This window comes from Megalobrama amblycephala, linkage group LG12 (assembly GCF_018812025.1).
Source record: "Megalobrama amblycephala isolate DHTTF-2021 linkage group LG12, ASM1881202v1, whole genome shotgun sequence".
In the NCBI taxonomy this organism is placed as follows: domain Eukaryota; kingdom Metazoa; phylum Chordata; class Actinopteri; order Cypriniformes; family Xenocyprididae; genus Megalobrama; species Megalobrama amblycephala.
In genome coordinates, this window is record NC_063055.1 from 34,387,690 (window position 1) to 34,403,795 (window position 16,106).

The 16,106-nt window shown below is 36.4% G+C and overlaps 1 protein-coding gene across 1 annotated transcript; it reads left to right on the forward strand.

Annotated features, from left to right (window-relative positions):
• Nucleotides 1–250: 250 nt before the first annotated feature.
• Nucleotides 251–12,649, forward strand: nfu1 (NFU1 iron-sulfur cluster scaffold homolog (S. cerevisiae)). The gene is made up of 8 exons (XM_048210824.1): nucleotides 251–400; nucleotides 1,075–1,172; nucleotides 1,257–1,392; nucleotides 5,390–5,456; nucleotides 5,533–5,650; nucleotides 5,753–5,816; nucleotides 10,399–10,573; nucleotides 11,255–12,649. Exons 1-8 carry the CDS (start codon nucleotides 342–344, stop codon nucleotides 11,294–11,296), a joined length of 759 nt encoding a protein of 252 aa, XP_048066781.1. The 5' UTR covers nucleotides 251–341; the 3' UTR covers nucleotides 11,297–12,649.
• Nucleotides 12,650–16,106: the final 3,457 nt, after the last annotated feature.

Genomic DNA, 16,106 nt, shown 5'->3' on the forward strand with positions numbered 1-16,106 from the left:
ATTTAAATGAATAACAGGTGCCCGTGGCAAGAATCTTTGTGGCAGCGAAGACAGAGAACTTTATGACCTAAGCAATATTTGTGTGGTTGAAAATGATAGCTTATTTATTTTCAATACCAACAATATAAAACCAACATGAATATCTCATAGTTTTAACTTCATTTTTACAATATCTTACGGACATGATAATGTGTGCCAATTTAAATGGTCTGTTTTATATGTTATAAATTTGAACACATATTATTTTAAGCGATATACAGAAAACAAGTCTAATTTCCGCCCCGCATTAAATCCAGGAAGTGACGCAACACAGTTTTCATGCTTGCCCGCCCCTCACCAGCATGGCTGCTTTCAGGAGCATCGGGGTTGGAAGGAATTTAGCTGTTCTTTTAACGAGATCGTGAGTCGTTACTGTACTATGCTATTTTACGTTTCTGTATCAGTGGGGAGTTATAAATAATGTGTGTCAGTGCGAAGCGTTTAAGTTTTAAAGAGTTTCATAATACTTTACAGTGTCACTGACAAGGTCTGAGTGACGCAGATGCAGGGTACTTATTGGAGTAATAATGTCATGAATATTAATAAGTTAACACATTGTTATCACCACTGTTGGAGATAAATATTTACTTTTCTAGACTGATTTCTGACAGTTAATGCAAAGCTGGTTACTGCAAAGCTCCCGTTACAAAAATTACCATGGTGACCTTAACTGCCATCCTAAAATATATTTACCACAGCAATTGCATAAAAAACACAGTAATAACGGGATCTGCTTCAAACGTGAAACCTTGCTCTCATGCTACGTTACCATAGTTTTATCGTACTAACAATAACTGTAGTTATTTGTCAGAAACTATCTACTATTAACAACAAAAACAAAACAGCAATAATATACTATTATATTAATACTATACTAATATTATATAATAATATTATGTTACAGTAATTTTTGCAAGGGCACTTTATATGTTATTGTTGATGTTATTAAGGCATATTAGGAAAATGCCCCATTAAAAAACATGTACAGCTGCTGTTGAAGTACGATAATTATATTATTATTTGCTGTGCTCGAAGGCATCCTGTGTGCAGTTATCATGGAGCAGGGCTCAACAGACCCTCCCTTCACAAAGTGGGCAGAAGGCAGATTCCACAGCAAACAACCACTATGTTTAGTAAGTATTGCCAATATTCAGGTTTACACGTTATGATAAAGTGTTTGGCTGGAATAGATCATAACGTTTCTTTCGTCTCATCAGTCAGAAACATGTTTATTCAGACCCAAGACACTCCAAACCCAAACAGTCTGAAGTTTCTCCCTGGTCGCATGGTGATGGAGTCGGGGACTATGGACTTCGCTGGACCAAGAGAGGCTTATTGTTCACCCTTGGCAAGGTGGAGTTTGTGTTTTTACCCAGTCTAGACTCTTTTCCCCTCTGGTGGCTGATCTAATTGCTTGTTTATTATTAATTGTGATCCATAGGAGTCTTTAGGAGAAGTTATTATGTTTAACAGTAAGCAAGCTCAGGTCAATAGGTGCGTCCCAGTTCACATACTTATGCACTATTCTATGACGTTTTTAAAGGGGCTCTATGATTTTTACTTTAATAAAGCATAAAAATACCCCGATATGTTTGCAGATATTTAGGAAACATGCTAAGTTCACCTACTTGTTTCTCAGTAAAACAATGCTACAGCAAGACATTCTACTTTGAAAATGTGTGTTCCGTGTCGGAACATCTGTCATTGTTTTGGTCTGTGCGAAACCGTGTGCTGTCAGTTTATCCAATAGTATTTCGACATCACAGGTTGCCAGTTGGCAAAAAAACACCGCATATTGTAGCCATGGAAACCAACAAACAAATTGGGTCAGAGAATCGCAGATTCTACTAGACCTAAAAAGCCTCTGAATCCTATCTAAATATCTCTATGAATAACAGCATATTAAAACAGATAAATCAACTCATCAGCTTACAGTGTTTAACTCTCCTCAGATTTCATTGTGAATTGCGCTCCCTATTGTTGCTGGCAACCTGCTCCTTTGAACGAGGGGGCGGGCCAAAGAATATTTTGAATTTGGACTGCAGTACCTATTTCGACCACTGGGTGTCATTCTTACATAGAGCCCCTTTAAGCATAAATAGTGCGAGTAGTGCGTTCACACAGAAAATTCCAAAAAGTACACTTTAAATCAGTGTTAATTTCGTTAACGAAAACTATGACGAAAAATGTTCATTGACGACCTTTTTTTCCATGACTAAGATGAGACGATGAGAGACGACAACAATTTCATTTAATGATAACGTGACTAAAACTACACATGCAATATCGTTGACGAAAAAAGACGAGACTGAAATGTGGCTAAAAGACTAAACACTTGACCAAAATCACTCTTTTGAAATCACTTTTTGTTTTTGTCGAATAAAGGAGACAAAACATTACAGACTGTCTTTACGAGCGGTCACGCTTACGGTTGCCAGATTTCCAGAATTTAAAACCCCTATCAGAGCTTTTCTGTTAAAAGAACACGTTTTACTTAATCATTGCTATCTGGCAACCACGCACACAAGCCCTCTCTACACCGAGGAAGCAGCGCGAATGATCTGAAAACACAGACAAGTAAGCTGGAGTTCAGCGCTCTTCATTTGAGATTTTCTACTTAAATTAAAGTGTCTATATTGCACTGCTCATTTACTGACTAAATCTGGGACCAAAGTGCAGGCTGATATCCAGCAGTGGTTCTCAAACTGACATACGCGAAAAGTGCTGTTCATTTTATTCTACTCCACCTTAAAATAACATGAAAACTGAACATATATTTCTAGCAGGTAAAATGTCGTATATACACGACATTCAATCAAATTACCTCATCTTTTGCAGTCAAAACTGACTGCACCCACACAAGCCAGCATCACACTACATTAGGGCTGTTCTCGACAATATAACGTTACCTTTGTTAAAGTGGGGGTTAGCACTTACTAGCATGAAGAACAAATATAGATACCGACTGCATGTAGATTTAAGATTAAAACTCTCTTCGATACAAAAACATACCCTTCTGTGAGTTACTGTTTTTAATGTTGATCATATTATACCAGCAAGAATATTGCCCGAATATAATATAATAATATCCCGAATATTGATTTTATACAACAGTTCAACAAACAAAAGGGTGATATTAAGTGATTAACAGTATTGTCAGTATTTTTGCTCTATTTTGCAACGAAAGCCACAGCAGAACTGCAGCACACAAGCTGTTTCATTAATGAATCTGTGGCTTTGAACGAATCCATGCTAACGAAACATTTAGAAAGACAATTCACAAATATCACTAAAAATATCATGATATCATGGATCATGTCAGTTATTATTGCTCCATCTTGACATTTTTCGCTATTGGCCTTGCTTGCTTACCTAGTCTGATGATTCAGCTGTGCACATCCAGACGTTCTGCCCTTGTGTAATGCCTCAATCATGGGCCAGCATATGCAAATATTGGGGGTGTACACCCCGACTGTTACGTAACAGTCAGTGTTGTGTTGAGATTCGCCTGTTCTTTGGAGGTCTTAAACAAATGAGATTTATATAAGAAGGAGGAAACAATGGAGTTTGAGACTCACTGTATGTCATTTCCATGTACTGAACTCTTGTTATTTAACTATGCTGACGTAAATTCAATTTTTGAATTGAGTTTCAGTGCAGTGCAGCTTCAAAGGGCTTTAAACGATACCAGACGAGGAATAAGGGTCTTATCTAGGGAAACGATCTGTCATTTTATTAAAAAAAATAATACAACTGTACATGCTTTATAAACACAAATGATCACCTTGCAAATCCTTGGTGTTGTGATAACTTTTTTTTTTTTAGTTTGGTTAGTAACTTTGTTGACAGAACTTTTGCAGACATGAGCAAAACAAAATATTTTATTAAATTAAATTTAAATTCACCATAAAATCAAAATGAGCAATTCCTATTTTTATGGAATAATGTAGTATTTAATATATATTATTTATCTGTGCACTTCATTATTATTATTCTTTTTTTTTTTTTTTACTCAAAATAACTTCCCCTCCGTCTTGCAGTGATATCTCTTTTCTTCTCTGATGATGTGCTTACTGGCGTGAGGGCGGGGCAACCTGAGATCTACCAATAGCAAACCACAACCATTCAATTATCCAATCAATTCCCCGTCAACAATATCAAGTCTCGCCCTACATTTTTCTTGTTCAAGAAACCGTTTGACTCAGATATACATCACAGTAGGGAAGAAAAGACGATCGGAACTTTAATGCTGACTTTAATCTACTTTAAAAAAATCGATATTTTCTGAAGTATTTAGAAATAAATTTAGATAGATAAACAGAGATAATGTTGACTAACATTTTTATTCATTAATTTGAACTTGAGACTCACTCAATTAAAAAACAAACTTGGCAAAAACTGTTTTGGGACATGAATGTATGTTAAAAATGTATGGGACATTAAGGCAATTTCAAGCAAACACGGGTGAACGTGTGTGAATTTCACCAAGTATAATGTTCCTGGAGCAACATTCCAATCAACCAATCAGATTTGAGGGGCAAGTTTACAGTGGGTCAATGACGTGACACTATTTTTTTTTGTGTCCATATGGTTTAGTTAATTTTAAAAGGGTTAAAATTTAAAAATAAATTACTTGTATACATTCTCTTTTTTGAGGACAAAGTTGAAAATGTCTGATTTTAATTCATTTTGAGAGAATATTTGGGGGACAATATTCTCTCAAAATGAATTAAAACAGACTTGGTTATCAAAAAAAAAGAATGTATGCAAGTAATTTGCTAATTTATTTTGAAATTTTAACCCTTTTAAATAAAATTGATTTGATTGGCTAATTTTTAACCCTTTTAAAAAAAATTGTCACGTCATTGACCCTCGTCAAGTTTAGGCTTGAACCAGGATTTGGTGCTTCTGCATCAGTGTTATTCACCCATCATTTCCCTCTGATTTTAGGGATAAGTTATGTGTAAGGTTAAGTTTAGGGGTAGGGATATGGTTAGGACAAAATTTCAAAGGACAAAAATATGTTGACCTAGGAACATGTCTTATATAATATTTTTTGGGAAAAAAATTAGAAAAAATAAATATAATTATCATCAGTGGTCATGAGATAAAACACATAAGCAATAGTAATATTGATGCTTGACTTTGCAGACAACACTTATAATGGATATCTGATTTCTCAGGATGCCCATTTGAGTGATATGTGTCAAGATGTTGGCTTTATTTTATGTGTGGCACTCCAAAAAATGCTTACAACAGCAATGTATTTGTGAGAATGTTCCTGTGCATTTTGCCGAGCAATGTTTCTGAAGGGAATCGTGCCTGTACTGATGCTGTTTTCATTCTTCAGGCAGTTGTTCAGAATTGACGGTGTCAAGAGTGTCTTCTTCGGCCCTGACTTCATAACCATTACTAAGGTAAAATACCAGCCCTGTTAAACACTATTTTAATTTAACTTCATTTTTTTAAGCATTATGTCTCTTTTTCATTCAGGCTGATGGTGAAACGGAGTGGAAGGTGATCAAACCAGACGTCTTCGCTACCATTATGGACTTCTTCACCTCTGGACTTCCTGTTGTCAATGAGGCAGATGCTCCACGTGCCGACACAGGTTGAACATTACATTCTCTTCTTTTCTTCTCATGCTTGTTTTCTTGACATCATCACTAAATTCAAGATCTTTAAAAATGTTTTACATGCCGTACGCCTGCAGCTCCTTCGGAGGATGATGACGAGGTGGTGGCCATGATTAAAGAATTATTGGACACACGCATAAGGTACCACAGTTCATTTCTGTACTTTTGCTTTTATATTCAAAGCAGCCTTTAAATTCAGTTCAAGTTTATTTGTATAGTGCTTTTCACAATACATATTTGTTTCAAAACAGCTTTACAGAAAATGCTTGTTTCAGTGTTACAATTTAGAAAGTGTTCGGTCATCAGCACCAGTTTGTCAAAGTAATGTCCATATGGCAGCAATATACAACTATAATATAATACAAGTTTAGCATCTTGGATTCAGTTAAGCATACATATTGAACGTGTCAGGCAGCAATTACAGCTTGTGCTCATAATGATTGCAATATAAAGGATAATATTGTATGTCGTTCCAAAGTTGCCATCGCCTGAAAATATTGCAAAGGCTGGATCCAAACTGGAGCTTCTGCAATCTGTAGTTACTCCGAAATGGGCTTTCTGAGGTAGAAAAATTAGTGTAACTGCTGTTTGTAGCATTTAGCAAAAGATGATCATGATCATAATTGCATTATGTGAATGCTTGAATAAAGAGATGTGTCTTTAATTCTAGATTTAAACAGAGAGAGTGTGTCTGAGCCCCCAACAATTTCAGGAAGGCTATTCCAGATTTCAGGAGCCAAATGCAAAAAAAGCTCTACCTCCTTTAGTGGACTTAGATGTCTTCGTTACTATCAAAAGTTCAGAGTTTTGTGACCTTAAAGGGTTAGTTCACCCAAAAATGAAAATTCTATAATCATTTACATACCCTCAAGTTGTTCCAAATCTGTATAAATTTCTTTGTTCTGTTGAACACAAAGGAAGATATTTTGAAGAAAGTTTGAAACCAGGCCACGTTGGGGCACCATTGACTTCCATAGTAGGAAAAAAACTTCTATGGAAGTCAATGGTGCCCCAAAACTGTTCAGTTTAACACATTCTTCAAAATATCTTCATTTGTGTTCAAGAGAACAAAGAAAATTATACAGATTATACAGAACTTGAGGGTGAGTGAATGATGATAGAATTTTTATTTTTGGGTGATCTATCACTTTAAAGGGTTAGTTCACCCAAAAATGAAAATAATGTCATTTATTTACCCTCATGTCGTTCTACAGCCGTAAGAACTTCATTCATCTTCAGAACACAAATTAAGATATTGTTGATGAAATCCGATGGCTCAGTGAGGCCTCTATTGAGAGCAAAGCCATTGAAACTGCCAAGATCCATAAAGGTACTAAAAACATATTTAAATCACTTCATGTGAGTTCAGTGGTTCTACCTTAATATTATAAAGCGATGAAAATACTTTTTGTGCGCCAAAAAAAAAAAAAAAAAAAAACTAACGACTTTTCTACAATATCTATATGGGCTGATTTCAGAACACTGCTTTATGAAGATTTTGAGCTTTATGAATCTTTTGTTTTAAATCAGTGATTCGGATCTCCCATCAAGCGGCTAAACTGCGGAAATCATGTGACTTGGACGCCCCAATTCACTGATTCGATTCGTAAAGCTCTGAAACAGTGTTTTGAAATCAGCCCATATAAATATTGTTGAAAAATCTTTATTTTGTTTTTTTGGCGCACAAAAAGTATTCTCGTTGTTTTATAATATTAAGATAGAACCACTGAACTCACATGAACTGTTTCAAATATGTTTTTAGTACCTTTATGGATCGAGAGTTTGAATGGCTTTGCGCTCAATAGAGGCCTCACTGAGCCATCGGATTTCATTAACAATATCTTAATTTGTGTTCAGAAGATGAATGAAGGTCTTACGGTTGTAGAACGACACAAGGGTAAGTAATGAATGACATAATTTTCATTTTTGGGTGAACTAACCCTTTAAAGAGCATGATAGATTGTAGCGTCATAAATCAGTGAAATACACAGGAACTAGACTATTTAGTGCTTGATGGGTAAGAAGCATTATTTTATAATCAATACGGAACAAATAGGTAGCCAGTGTAGAGATGATAAATGAACTTTTTTATGTTGCATACAAATTTAGTAAGTCATATATGCTCCACCTCAGAACTTACTGAGCAAACCGGTCTGTGATTTGTGTAAGAATCGTTAAATTATTGTAAACAATGTATTGAAGTGATACTGCTGATTGCCATGAATATAGCCATTGCTGCTGATATGGCATTAAATCATAAATAAATAAAGAACTTACTGAGCTGCCTACTGCCTACAGTAAATAGACAGCTGCCTTTTAAGCCAACATCCCAACTGAAATAGAACCACATAAATTATTGATTTGTAAAACTCTACATATACAGCAACTTGCATTATTGGATTAGTTCAATTTGAAATGAAAATTAGCCCAAGCTTTACTCACCCTCAAGCCATTTTAGGTGTATATGACTTTCTTCTTTCTGATGAACACAATCGGAGAAATATTAATAAATATCCTGACGCATTTGAGCTTTATAATGGCAGTGTACAAGACCAACGAGCTTAAGCTCAAGAAAGTGTCTCCATCCACATCCATCCATCATAAACGTATTCCACACGGCTCCGGGGGTTAATAAAGTCCTTGAGAAGCGATGCATTTGTATAAGAAAAATATCCATGTTTAACAAGTTATGAAGTAAAATATCTAGCTTCCGTCAGACCACCTTCCTTTTTCAATTTAGGAAGAAAGTGTAACTAGCGTTGCGTTTGAACTGCGAGAGGTGTTACATTTTCTTCATAAGTTGAATACAGAAGGCGGTCTGGCGGAAGCTAGATATTTTACTTCATAACTTGATTAAATATGGATTTTTTTTTTTTTTTTTTTAACACAAATGCATTGCTTTGCTTCAGAAGGCCTTTATTAACTCCCCGGATTTAGTACGTTTATGATGAAAGGATGCACATTCTTGAGCTTCATACTAATTGTTTCCTACTTATTGCCATTATAAAGCTTGAATGTGTCAGGATATTTATTAATATAACTCCAATTGTGTTCATCAGAAAGAACAAAGTCATATACACCTAGGATGGCTTGAGGGTGAATAAAGCTTGGGCTCATTTTGAAAGTGAACTAATCCTTTAAGCATAAATATACATATAGTAGCATATACAAACATTGGGTAATTGGTTCAATTTGAATAATTTTAGCTAAAACTCAATATTAAACTGAAACAGAACCACATAAATGATTTGTAACAATCTACATAGGCAGCAACTTGGCTTTAGCATTTTGCTAAGCTAACTACACAATACTCTTAAGCACAATATAAATAAAATAGCAAATGCAAAAATTGGATAAATGGTCAATTTTCATTAATATTATTATATATTTTTTAAAACATTAAAAAATATATCTTTATAGTCAACATTTCTCTTGTTACTTCTGCCATCTTGGATTTTTTTTCCCCCCCTGAGCTTCTTATCTGAGAAGCATATATGTGATGCTACATTAGAATACGCCCAAAACTAGGTATCTTGGAAGGGGCTTTCCAGGATTTTGCTTTTACTGTTCAAAAGTTTGGGATCAGTAATTGGGATTGTTTTGTTTGTTTGTTTTTTGAAAGAAATAAGGACTTTTATTTAACAAGAAAACATTAAATTGATCGAACATGACAGTAAAGACATTTATAATGTTACAAAAGATTTCTCTTTCAAATAAATGATGTTCTTTTAAAATATCTATTCATCATAGAATCCTGAAAAAATATTTCAAAAATACATCAGCATTGTTAATATTAAGAAATGTTTCTTGAGCAGTGTCGTGGAAATTCTCAATACAAATCTGACTTCACCACTGACAATTTAAACGGCTCCTAGTTGTTAATATAATACTACAGAATCTCAAGGTAATTCCCTGAATTCCTGAATACTTACAATACAATACAATACTTCCCTGAAGCATGGTGACGGCGTCCCATCAAGAAGCTACTATCACTACCTCAGTCACACTTTAGCCGTTACTTTTGTTGTCTTTTGAGCGTAAGATCTTCTATTTCTTAACTGCACAGCATATACCTGACACAACTTCCAAGTTGCTCTTTGAAGAAATTAAGTTTTATTTCAACCGAGCGAGTCTCTGAACAGAAAGACGCATACACATTTAAACCTTACAGCTGATTAAAAATCAATGTCACTCAAGTCTTTTCAATGTGATTTGTTCTGGTGATTGGTTTATAATGATCTGAGCTAATCATGTGACGGTTAGTTCTACTGTGTTAAGTAAGTTTACATGATCTTTGACCTGAGCATCCTTAGTCTGCAATTTTCTGTACATTTCACGTTGACATAAAATATTTCTATCACCGCAGCAAATCAACATATTAGAATGATTTCTGAAGGATCATGTGACACTGAGAACTGGAGTATTGGCTATATTTATAAATAGTTTATTTCACAAGTGTTTTTACTGTATTTTTGATAAATGCAGCCTTGGTTAGCATAAGAGACTTTTAAAAACATTAAGAAATCTTACCAACTGCAAACTTTTCAATGTCAGTGTAATAATGCTGAACTGCTTCATTCAAAAAAGGACATTTTGACTCAACAGGAAGGCATAAGCTAAATGGAATGCTGTAATCAACTCCTTTTATATTTATATCGTAAGAATAATAATGTTGTTCTTAATTCAGAAACTTCCTTTCTTCTGTTTGCATGTCTTACTTCAGGCCCACAGTGCAGGAGGACGGCGGTGACGTGTTGTATCACGGGTTTGAGGACGGTATTGTAAAGCTGAAGCTGCAGGGTTCCTGCACTAGCTGTCCCAGCTCCATCATCACACTGAAAAGTGGCATCCAGAACATGCTGCAGTTCTATGTTCCCGAGGTGGAAGGAGTTGAGCAGGTGAGGAGTTAAGGACTGTTCAACACATTTTCTTAAAGTGCCCCATTATGCTATTTTAAAGGTTCCTAATTTTGTTTTGGAGGTCTCCTGCAGTAGGTTTACATGCATCCAATGTCAAAAAACACCTTTCTCATAATATAGATTGCAGCATCACCTCTTTTCTCAGTGTCTGAAACGGTTCGATAAAGGATTTAGTCTCTCTAAATCCCTCCTTTTTGAGAGCCTGCTCTGCTCTTATTGGTCAGATGAGCCAGTCTGTTGTGATTGGTCTGCCACTTACAGCACATATTGGAAACGTAATACCCATTACCATATCTGGATATCAGCACCGGAGGCTTCTCATTGCTTGTATACAAAGTGATACGTAACAGTAATAGTCGTTACGTTGTTCGTGGGCAGTATTATACAAACCTACATAGGTTCGAATTACTGACGACTCGTTTAAGGCAGTTCAGAATCTTTCTTTTGGGAGACAATAACTCCATTTGAACTTTGATCCTTTTACAGTCACAAAAAGCTATATTACACATTACATGAAAAGTAATATCCAAACATGCATAATAGGGGCACTTTGAAACAAAATTATGCGGCCAATAAATTTCTTCACAACGAGTGAGAAAATTCGCCCAGCAATAAATTATAGTGTTTCTCAGCTAATCTGCTGTCTCTTTAATCTTGTAGGTGAAAGAAGAGGATGTGGATGTTGAAAAGGGTGTCCTCTGATGTCATTCCTTTCTCCATAATAAATTACCCAGTCACCCTTCAGTGTCCAATCATGTAGAAGGAGCTTTGAGTTTAGAAGAGACAGTTACACAGCTGTAAGGAAAATTGACAAATCTGTGTGTCCACACACTCCTTTAAAGGGATAGTTTACCTAGAAATTAAAATTTTGTCTTCATTTACTCACCCTCAAGTTGTTCCAAACCTGTATGAGTTTTTCTTCTGTTAAACACAAAAGAAGATGTTTTGAAGAATGTCATGGTTGACGGTAGCCATTGACTTCTATAGTAGGAAAAAAATACTATGGAAGTAGGTAGTTACGATCAAATGTCTGGTTATCAGCATTCTTCAAAATATCTTCTTTTTGTGTTCAACAGAAGAGAGAAACTCATACAGGTTTGGAACAACTTGAGGGTGAGTAAATGAAGACACAATTTTCTTTTTTGGTTGAACTATCCCTTTAAACGCATATATTAGCTTCAGACATCAAGTATTCAGCAAATGTTTTTACTCTCCATTATTGGATAGACAGTGTTTGGTCGGTGCTGTAACAGGTTTTGGGTTGGTCGCCCCGTAATATTTTATAGATTGTCACTTAATGCACTGGTTAAAACAAAAAGCAGAATGTCGTGTATTGTATATTTGAACAAATAACATGCAATATAATACATGTGTAGATATTGTTATAAGAAATCTACTGGTTTCATGCTAAATGGATCCTCAGGAATCCTCATTATCAATCCTATTTATTATGGTTCATTGGAATTTATTGCAATTATTTAATAGAGATTCAATTTCATAGAAGAATATGCTAAATAAATGAAAAAATAAGAAATAAGCTTCATTCTTCACCATCATTCTTTTGTCAGTGGTGTTGTACTTGATTAAAGATAAATTGCTTGTATTGCTTATTTGTCATTCAGATAAAAGCGTCTGCTAAATTAATAAATATAAATGTAAATTAATATGAAAAACTAGGCATTTTGATTACAAAAATATCCCTTTAAAAATTGTAATTTTTCATAAGAAAATGTTACATGTAGAAACTATTTTGTCTGTGGCTACCCTGTTATAGAGGATTACATTTGTAAATATTAAAAAATAAGTAAAGAAATAAAACATGAAATATGAATAATAAATAAATGTTAAGCCAAGTTCTGGTTTTGGCTTCTGATTGGTCAATACAGTGTTCCAGTCACTGTAATGTGAACACCTGTTCACCATATCACTGCTGCTCCCATAGGGGATTATTATTTTTGTTGCATGGCAACATTCTGATATGTCAAGAGACTATATCCTCTAAAGGAGGGATGACACTTAATGAATTTGCTTATTAAAAGAATACTTTAACAGAAATGTGTGTCCTTGATATTTGTATTATTTAGCAACTGTTTTATATTTGCCTTAATTGTATTTGTAGCGTAATTATACAGTACAGTCCAAAAGTTTGGAACCACTAAGATTTTTAATGTTTTTAAAAGAAGTTTCGTCTGCTCACTAAGGCTATGTTTATTTAATTAAAAATACAGTAAAAAACAGTAATATTGTGAAATATTATTACAATTTAAAATAACTGTTTTCTATTTGAATATATTTCACAAAGTAATTTATTCCTGTGATGCAAAGCTGAATTTTCAGCATCATTACTCCAGTCTTCAGTGTCACATGATCCTTCAGAAATCATTCTAATATGCTGATCTGCTGCTCAAGAAACATTTAATGTGTACAATTGTACAAAATATTTGTGTACAATATTTTTTTTCAGGATTATTTGATGAATAGAAAGTTCAAAAGAACAGTGTTTATCTGAAATCTAATCTTTTGTAACATTATAAATGTCTTTACTGCCACTTTTGATTGATTTAATGCATCCTTGCTGAATAAAAGTATTCATTTCTTTCATTTCTTTTCAAAAAAAATAAAATAAAAATTCTTACTGACCCCAAACTTTTGAACGGTAGTGTATAATGCTACAGAAGCTTTGTATTTCAGATAAATGCTGTTCTTTTGAACTTTCTATTCATCAAGGAATCCTGAAAAAAAAGTACACAACTGTTTTCAACATTGAAAATAATCATAAATGTTTATTGAGCAGCAAATCAGCATATTAGAATGATTTCTGAAGGATCATGTGACACTGAAGACTGGAGTAACGATGCTGAAAATTCAGCTTTGCATCACAGGAATAAATTACTTTGTCAAATATATTTAAATAGTACACAGTTATTTTAAATTGTAATAATATTTCACAATATTACTGTTTTTTACTGTATTTTTAATTAAATAAATGTAGCCTTGGTGAGCAGACGAAACTTCTTTTAAAAACATTAAAAATCTTAGTGGTTCCAAACTTTTGGACTGTACTGTATGTTAAAATATGTATGTAGATATAAAGTAATAAGAAAAGAGGCATTATTGTGTTTTATTGTTTTATCTTATTTTGGACCCTAAACTGTTTATTTATTTATTTGAGTAGGCCAATAACTATGAAACACGATGGTCGAGTAGTCCAATTGATTTTTATTTTATTATTTGTAAAATATTAAGCAAAATTGCAGCTGCATTTTCATTGTATGAAAAAGAGCAGATCTGACATTTTGATAACTGCAATCCATGCAAAAAAAAAAAAAAAAAAAAATCATCATACCCAAACCTACATAAAATAATAATAAAAAAATATATTATTTTATTATAAAACTTCAATGCAATATTTGCTAGTGCCCATTTATATATTATACTACAGGTCCAGTTATATATTTGGGTTATGAACCGAGATGACCAGAAGAAGATGAATATATTAGGATGAGGAATATTGAAAAAAGGCATGTTTTTATTGCAGTTGTTATTTCATCACCTGCAGAGGGCGCTTTAGAACTACACAAACAGCTGAAATAATCCTCTGGTCATTCAGAGGCTGATTCTTTTTCTCTTTCAGAATAATCTTTTTTTTTTTTTTTTGACTTTGACATTCAGAGTCCAATCACCATTGTGATTATTGGCATTTGCATCCGTGTACTGCACCCATAAAAACACCAGGCTAATTACATGGGAAAGTCTATAATCAGGTTTTGAATCTAAATTCATGTTTTGTATGGTGGTTTCAAACAAGTTCAAACCCCTCATTCATGGTCATTTTTGTCACTTCTGTCCTCCAAAGTAAAATTCCAATATTATCATATTTTTGCTATGGCTGTACTGTGAACACAATAAAACCACACTGGCATAGAGGCAAGAGTCAGATATCTAATAAAGGTAGTTCCCTTTCAGTCGGTCACTTTGACCAACTGAAATGGGGTCTCGCCCGAGAGCCCAATAACCTTCGAATGTTAACAAAACGAGCCAATGATACGAAGAGTATCTTGGTCTGCGGAATTTGCATGCGCAAGCTCCGCCCCACTCTGTGGGTATATAAGGAGCCGCGTGAGCAACTCGCATTCAAGCTTTTGATTCGGAGCCGAGCACATCGTTGCCTTCTCTGGAGTGTTCTTCAAAAACAGGTCTGCAGTACTGGTGTGACAGCGCGTTTCAGCGGATTCCAGTGTTCCTGCCTTGCCTGTTTCCCCTGAGCACTTCAGTACTAAAAGAGTGTTTCCTCTAAAAGAGCTTCACGGGTTTTAAAGGTCGCGTCTTTTAAAGATGTCGTACCGCCCGTGCGTTTCTGGGTGCGGTCGTTATATGGCTCCTCTTGACGGCCATGATTGCTGTCTCATGTGCTTGGGCTTCCAGCACGCTGAGGCGGCTTTTGTAGATGGTTCATGTTCTCATTGTGGGAATATGACCATCAAGATGCTTAGATCGAGACTCGATTACCTTAAACAGTATCGAGTCCCCTCTGCCACACCCCGACCTAGTTCCTCTTCTCGTGAGGTGATCTGAGGGTTACGGTGTGGAACACCCCGACGAGTCAGCCTCCTCAGGCCGCGCCCCCCTCCCAGGCATCTCAGCCGGTGGAGTTTCCGCATGGGCCTGCTGCCTCCCCCTCTGGGGGACCCAGCGTCTCATTCGGGGCTCCAGAGGATGATCGTATGTCGATCGCTGCATCTCAAGGCGGGTTTGAGTCCTCGGGAGATGACGATTCGGCTGCGTTGCCTCCCTCTGGGAGAGCAGCGTCGTCCGAGTCAGATCCCGAGCTGATGGCCATGCTTGCCCGGGCAGCTGAGAGCATTGGGTTGGAGTGGAATCCTCCACCCCGTCCTGAGCGCTCAAGGCTGGATGATTGGTTCCTGGGGGCTGCACGCTCTGGTGAACGCCAGGGTCCCCGCCGATTCCATTCTTCCCGGAAATGCATGAGGAGGTTACCAGTTCATGGAGGGCACCTTTAACTGCCCGAAATCGTTTTGGTGCTTCCTCCGCCTTCACCTCCCTCGATGGCGGGGCGGCCAAAGGGTATGCTGGGGTCCCCCCTGTGGAGCGCTCGGTTGCGATGCAGTTGTGTCCTCCGAGCGCCTCTACGTGGCGCGGTGTTCCCAAGCTCCCGTCCAAGGCCTGTAAGTTCTCGTCCACGCTTGTGGCCAAGGCTTACAGAGTCTACCAGGCTAAGGTGCTCAAGGGCTTGCACGAGGTGGGTGCTGACCAAGCGGCCCTTCAAGAGGCACACACGGCCGCCGACCTTGCCCTTCGGGCGACGAAGGTCACGGCGCGCTCGATTGGTCAGGTGATGTCCACTTTGGTGGTCCAGGAGCGCCACCTATGGCTGAACCTGGCAGACATGAGGGAGTCGGACCGTTCTCAGCTCCTAAACTCCCCTGTCTCCCAGGCCGGCCTTTTCGGCGATGCAGTCAAGGTTGTTGCCCAGCAATTCTCAGCTGCCCAG

Coding starts and splice junctions, on each gene's coding strand:
- nfu1 (XM_048210824.1), top strand. CDS start 342: ATGGCTGCTTTCAGGAGCATCGGGGTTGGAAGGAATTTAGCTGTTCTT. Junction 401..1,074: donor GCTGTTCTTTTAACGAGATC/GTGAGTCGTTAC, acceptor CTGTGCTCGAAG/GCATCCTGTGTGCAGTTATC. Junction 1,173..1,256: donor GCAAACAACCACTATGTTTA/GTAAGTATTGCC, acceptor TCGTCTCATCAG/TCAGAAACATGTTTATTCAG.